This window comes from Hylaeus volcanicus, chromosome 6, assembly GCF_026283585.1.
Source record: "Hylaeus volcanicus isolate JK05 chromosome 6, UHH_iyHylVolc1.0_haploid, whole genome shotgun sequence".
In the NCBI taxonomy this organism is placed as follows: domain Eukaryota; kingdom Metazoa; phylum Arthropoda; class Insecta; order Hymenoptera; family Colletidae; genus Hylaeus; species Hylaeus volcanicus.
This window is the reverse complement of record NC_071981.1, coordinates 16,224,280-16,231,127: the sequence shown is the minus strand read 5'-3', so window position 1 is coordinate 16,231,127 and position 6,848 is coordinate 16,224,280. Positions and strand designations below refer to the sequence as shown.

The 6,848-nt window shown below is 33.7% G+C and overlaps 1 protein-coding gene across 3 annotated transcripts; it reads right to left on the bottom strand.

The window, feature by feature from the left end:
- Positions 1 to 570: 570 nt before the first annotated feature.
- LOC128877944 (mediator of RNA polymerase II transcription subunit 24) lies at positions 571 to 4,827 on the bottom strand. 3 transcript variants are annotated; one of them, XM_054125635.1, is made up of 12 exons: positions 4,660 to 4,825; positions 4,341 to 4,492; positions 4,128 to 4,253; positions 3,728 to 4,064; positions 3,209 to 3,631; positions 2,933 to 3,116; positions 2,484 to 2,856; positions 1,966 to 2,414; positions 1,811 to 1,903; positions 1,448 to 1,738; positions 919 to 1,366; positions 575 to 844 (listed from the first exon to the last, which is right to left on the bottom strand). In XM_054125635.1, exons 2-12 carry the CDS (start codon positions 4,467 to 4,469, stop codon positions 698 to 700), a joined length of 3,000 nt encoding a protein of 999 aa, XP_053981610.1. In that variant the 5' UTR covers positions 4,470 to 4,492; positions 4,660 to 4,825; the 3' UTR covers positions 575 to 697. The 3 variants fall into 3 exon arrangements, with proteins under 3 accessions (XP_053981609.1, XP_053981610.1, XP_053981611.1); XM_054125634.1 differs by having other exon boundaries at positions 571 to 844; positions 1,966 to 2,856; positions 4,660 to 4,826; XM_054125636.1 differs by lacking the exon at positions 575 to 844 and having other exon boundaries at positions 919 to 1,037; positions 1,103 to 1,366; positions 1,966 to 2,856; positions 4,660 to 4,827.
- Between the last annotated feature and the right edge of the window lie 2,021 nt (positions 4,828 to 6,848).

Here is a 6,848-nt window from a genome sequence, read left to right as displayed (position 1 = left end):
GCTTAATCGTGCTTCCAATATAAACAAATACAGAGAACACTGGTGGACATAGATGTTTCTCTCAGTTTCTGTGCAAAATCTGTATTATTTGTATTAATTTGGATTTTATGCGAGAAACATCGATGTCCATGAATACTCTCTGTCCTTTGGATCTTTTGATTTATACGGTTTCTTTTAAAATACTATTGCTTTTCTGTCATTTCAGTCGCAAGAAATACTATTTTTCATGTAAATACTACGTAGAGATGTAAGAAATTACTTACAAGACACGTTTTTAGTTGTGGCGGACAGAATCATTTGATTTTACGTTTCTAGAATCGACTTACTTCAATCATTTATCCGCGTACAACTTGTTTATATAATGTAAAAATTCTCATTTTCGAGAATACTCCATGTATCATTTATTGTACATAATTTTAAATGTAAGAGTTATTTATAGATCTGTTTATAAATTTAAAGAAAAAGAAAAAAACAAAGAATAAAATGTCCAAACTAATTACTCATTCTCCGATCCTACTATAAGTTTTTAGTCATTGAGAGAAATAAAGGAAAGGCATTTAAAACGACAAAATTAAATCGTATTAAATTCGTATATTTTAAAATAATTATATAATCGATGTCTCACTATTATTTATACTTGTTCCTTTCAATGAATCATCGTTCGAAAGAGTAATCTGATTTAAAAATATTATCAGCGCTACTTCGTAGGTTTTAGAGTGATATTTCGCAGCATGCACAAATCTCGCGCTGTTGCTTTTCGTCCAACTGCTGTCTGAATATCGTAAAATCTTAACAGAATGTCAGTCGTAAATAATTCGGGCAGTGCTTTTAAAAGACAAGGGACCTAAAATTCAACCACAACAGTGAAAATTTGATCTTTTAATCATTGCGAACATAGTAACTAAAATTATAACCTACCAATGTCTGTGGCATCCCTTGCAATACGATGCGAGTTCTATCTTTTCCGCATTGTACCATCAGACGTAAAAATTGAAGTATAAAATGAGTTTGTTGGGACACTTCACCGTCTCTACCAGCTAAAAACGTAAATATCGTGAACAATCCATTTAACGCCGATAACAGGGGATCCCTCAATACAAACAATGTTTGTCCGTTAGTCGGCCCCTGAGCTTGGGGACTTTGCGAACCAAAAATAGGATTGGAATCTCCTGATTCGTTTAATCTCAGAATCTTATTCGCTGGCACTCCAAGAGCGTCAAGTTCGTCGGCATCTAAATCTCGTCGCACGCGTTTTCTACTATTTCCGCGACATGGATTCGAATTGTTATATTCTAACGTAGAATATATACAATACACGCATAGTTTTGCTAAAATCGAGGACTGTGGCTCAACGAGTTCTTCGCTCCTATGAGAAATACAACAAAATATATTAAGCTTTAAAAATGAAAGCATAAACAATTGCTTATTAAAATTGAGTAGAACTTACTGTAACGAATTATATAAATATTGTGGAATGATATGGTTAATAAGATCTAAGGTACAGTTCTCAATGTCAAGGTGGAAAATGGCGAACGCTAAGTCTACGGCTTGATCTAACTCCTGCTGGTAAGGATATTTTAATACTTCTTTCACTATGTTTGAAACAAACCATAGCGAACCGCCAGTGTTCAATAAAGATTCTAAAGACTGTGTTGCTTCAATATTTATCCACCCCCGTTGATTGACGTTTTTCCATACGGTTTCCAATTGTTCCAATATCGGTTGTCTGGATATAATGCTAAGACAAATAAAAACTATTCGTAGCGCTGATATAAATTTAGGTTAATTCAAATGGAAACAGGTGACATACCTATGAGACATCGAAAGTACCTTCGTTTTCGATTGCGTGGGTGGATGAACATCGTACTGCATTTTACGAATGATTTGAGACATTAAACTGGACCTAAGGGAGCAACATTCTGCTTTAATACAAGAGACTTACATTTTTTTTTTCTATGTACTAACCGTTCTTTAAGATTGTCCTGCATTTCATCCCCAGGGAGAGGCGTTAAAAAATGTTGCACCATGTTCATTGGCTTCAAAAGAGCATCTTGATGAGTGATACTCATATATGCGCAAAGCCAAGCTGCTGCACAAACGGGTAAACAGCAGGCAGTGGCGCGTAAACCGTCTAAAGCTCTCTTAACGTCGCCAGCCCCGAGTACATCACTTTCCCAAGCACAAAGAAGCTCTTTCACGGCACCCATAGCCGATTGACACGCGATGTGCCATTTTATATTACTCGATTTAAAGTCGGGGTCCGGGGAATTGATTTGCGCCAGCAACGCATCTACCCTAGCAGGATCAATATTTTGTAACATCTTTTGAGGTGACTTTGGTTGGTTTCGTTCCGGCATACATTCGCGTACCCATTGCTCGAAAAAGGAATCACCTCCTCCTTCCTCTAGAACGGCCTGAAAAATATAATCAACTCGGTTACATTGTAACAAGTTTAATACAGGGTCCTTATGTTTTAAACTTACATCAGACCCGTACGTTTGCACTATAGAACAAAGCATTAGAAATGATACGTCGAATAACATCGCTCTGGTTGCGGCAGTCTTTGGTGGTACAGGTTCGTTAATTTGTTTACTACATTCGTTGAATTTGATTAATTTGGTAACAAAAGTCTTCAGTTTGCCTTCCACAGTCGCCACAGCTAACATCAGTTCAAAACTCTTTCCAGTTAATACCTGATACAACATGCTCAGCAATGCCTCGTGGATCTTTGTGTAATCGGCGTTGAGCGTCTTCAATATTCCAGATAATGTAGGCTCGGCTCGCACGATTACTTTTGGAATAGAGGTCGTCAACGTAGAAGATTCTAATTTTTGCAAAGTTGCTGTAACACCCTCTCTGAAATAATGTTGACACAAGAAATGAGTGATATATGTATGTTCAAAGTAACTATTTTGAAAAAAAATTGTATTACCTTCGACTACTTAATTGCATGGCCTGTTTTTCCGTGACTAAATTCACTTTTTGCAATGCATTTAACAAACACTCGACACTGTTACAAGAACATGCTGTGTCCATTATATCGAGAAGCGGTGTAAATTGGAGCAAAAGTTCGAATGCATCTAGAATATCTTGAGAATATTCTAATTTATTATCACCTATTGAAACATTGATTTATGAAACTTAATATGTATATCGTATACTTATGTTATTAATACGGAAAACAATGCTATTAGGATTTATCACTAACCGTTCGAATGTGCAACATGTAGTTCCTTTAAAATAAGAGGTACCTTCAAAAAGGTGAAAGCACCCCACTGCGACTCTTTGAATGTACTCGTAACGTTATGTAGAGACATTAAACACGCACGAATTATTTCACAATACAATCTAGCGTTTGTGTAATTTTTAAGTCTTTGGACCATTAATAATTGATTAACAAATACAGTCGTCTCTGTGCTAGGATTTAATAGCACTTGAACTGCAAATAATGGCTGCAGGCAGTGTGTTATGGACTCCATTTGAGTCATTTCAGAAGACAGAGCTAGGCATTCGATCTCCAAATTGCACAGTTTTTTAAGAGATTCTTCAACTGGCACAGAAGACTTTAAACTACTAGTCTTCAACAAAGCTTCGATCTCTTGGCATTTTTTCACAACCTCTTTGTACAAATCTGAAAGTACAATTTTTATATTATACACACTGAAAAGAGTATTTTGTTGTATAAGAGATATTCTTATACAACCATTGTGATTCCATTTGTGATTACCTTTGTCATCATATTTGGCTAAGTACATCATCGCGCAAAGAAAATCCGAACTAAGCATTTGTTTTAATATACTTGCAGGTTTATCCATTAGTTCGGTTGGTTGTGGAGTCAGTGGACTGTTCTGAGGCATTTTTGTTAAAGTATGCAAATAACATTGTAACAACCAATGTACAATAGATAACACTGCAGCTGCCAAAAGATCTTCTTCTGATTTACCACGACAAGTTATACCTATTTGTATAGACTCCAAGAATTCTAGTAAACTTAAGATACAGTGGGGCTTATGAAAGGCATCGTATTTGCTTATCCGTTGCAATACAGCAGCATAGGAGACCAACTGTAATTAGATTTATACTTGTAAATACTGCATCAACAGCAAACAGCTAACAATTATACATACCTGAGAACTCAAAGAATGTTTCAGGTAAGAGAGCACTAACTGATTAGGACCTAATCCTACTAATGCCTGTTGCAATATACAGTCTGCTAAATTATATACATCTCCACTAACACCTCTTGGTAAAATCTAATGGTAATGTATAAATAATTATTTTCAAGTATATATACAAGGTTTTCCAAAAGGAACTTTATCCACTCCAAAAGTACCACTTACTGTTTTTATATTAATACCCCATTGTAAATCACTCCAGCGTTCTCTCCATGCTCGTAACAAAAGAGCTTTCAAACTACTGGTTTTACTTGTTACTTTAGTCTCCATAGTTGATGTTAAAAGATTACACATAATTTTTCCTACATAAGTTATGTCTGTAACATTACAAACTATCGTAATTATAAATAATACAGAACAAATATTATGACCTAGATTACTCGATATGCAATTAAATAAAATTTACTGTACAAAATACACAAATTACTTTTCAGTAATTAAACTAGGTATACATTCAACAACATTTAATATCGGAATACGTAACCTTCTATGTATCCAAAAGATACAATAGTTTATACTTGTTTTGCCTACTTCATTTCATAAAATTTAATTATTTAATAAATTACTGGCATCTTTTCAATCGGTTTCTCAGTTGTAACCTTTCCACAGCCGACATGATCAGCGTTCATCAGCGTCATGTGGCATCTGGTCACTGAACTATACTGAACTATATTTGACTATACCAAAGTACCCGTGGTGCCATCGGTGGAAAACCGCCCAAGTTTGTAGTGAAAGTAGTTTTCACCATTTCTCTAAGATGACGCCACCGATAAGTTTTAATGAATTATTCTTTATTTTTCATAAATGTATAATTAATACGATTCTTTGCTTTGTAACATTACAATATATTATTTCAATATATTGTTTAATCATTCACCTGCTTTTACATATGTACCCAGGTCTATAAATTCAGACTGTGTATCTATGTATAATCATCACTATTTGCAGTAAACGTAACGCAAATGTATTTTCCCTAAAAATAGCTTTACTTTACATAAAAAAAATAAAGGTATAAAATAATAAAATGATAAGAGCATGTGTTAATATGTTACATTTATCATTTTTATGAACAGTTATTTAATGCAGTAACAATTATCGATCCTTGGTTAGTGAGTAGCAATAACAGTGGGACCTATTTTCGCTACGAACTTGGACGTTTTCCCACCGATGGCGCCATTGGTTCGAAACTACTTATACTAAACATATATTTCATTATCTTATAAACGTCAATTAACAAAATTTTCGTCTAGTATCGATCGCGTCTATTTCACAAAAATTTCATGTATCTCGTAACGAAAGCACATATACAAGATGTATATTTGAAAGTACATATCCTATCACGAACGTTTTCCTTTTTTAAACAATTCAAAATTTCGTAAGTTCGTAACAGCCGTCAGTTATCATAAATTACAACGCTGTATAAACATTTAAATTTCCGAAAGGTTAAGTAAAACATTCACACATACTTGGAATTTACATCGTTTTAATATTAAAACTTAGTCAAAAATTAGGAATTGTTTACTGTTTAATTAAAATTCATATTGTATTGTATTCGTAGCAGTGTTTTTCACAAAAAATGGGCGTGTGCACAAGAAGAGCACGCACACTAACTGGATGTTACGTTTTTTCGTGGCAAGGATGGAGTTTCCTTGTTTTTATTGGAATCCTGATAGCGATTGGATTATTTTATTATAATTATGTGCATGTAGGTGTATACTTCTTATGCTTTTCACGTAACCCTTTTTCATCTTATACTGGATTAATTGGGTTTCATCAAAACTCTAATGATAGGTGTTCCCTTTACAAATTTATTTTCCTTCTTTCTAAACGTTGTTTCAAATTTTTATACGTTCTTTTTTTAACAACTTTTATTGCAATATTTCAATGTCATTCTTATTCGTGAGATATAATTTTTCACATTATAGAATATAACACAAAATATAAAATATGACGCGTTCAGTAAAAAGGACGTTTATTTTTCGATTGCTTCACTTATTTAAGCGTTGAGTCGCGACAAATGTAACCTTTGAATATTTCTGTTAAAACTGAGAAAGGGAAAAATGTGAAGGAAGAAAGTTATACCGTTCGAAGGGGCAAATGCAGTGATATAAACAGATCTTCTACTTGATATTATCTTCAAAGCTATTAAAAGGTTATCGGTATTTTTTAAATGGCACCATGTATTTTTAATTGGATTGCATAATAGCTAATATCAAGGCCAGTTCATCTGAACAGAATACCACGACCTTGAAATGACCTAGGACTAAAAGATTTATAATCAAGTAATGTCAACTTTAAAGCGTGCAATTGTTTGAAGTAAAGTAAATTTTTTAAACGATAACCATCAGCAATAACACAAATCTGTTGTCGGATCTCAATAAATGGCAATGACAGTTTGTACGTACTCGTAGTTTGTATACAATTATGTTTGTGTACACTTTGAGATCACTTACAGTTAATGGTACACATATTAATTACTATGAATGAAACCTAATATCTTAAAACTCCAAGTCTCATAATTAATATTTAATATTACAATCGAGCTTAACATTTCAAGTCCAAAATCATCTCAAGGTCATATCGTATATCGTTAAATTCGCCTTAATATTAGTTACTACTCTGTGATATAATCTTGAAATTGATTTTAAAAAGTTATAAATTATGGTATGTCGT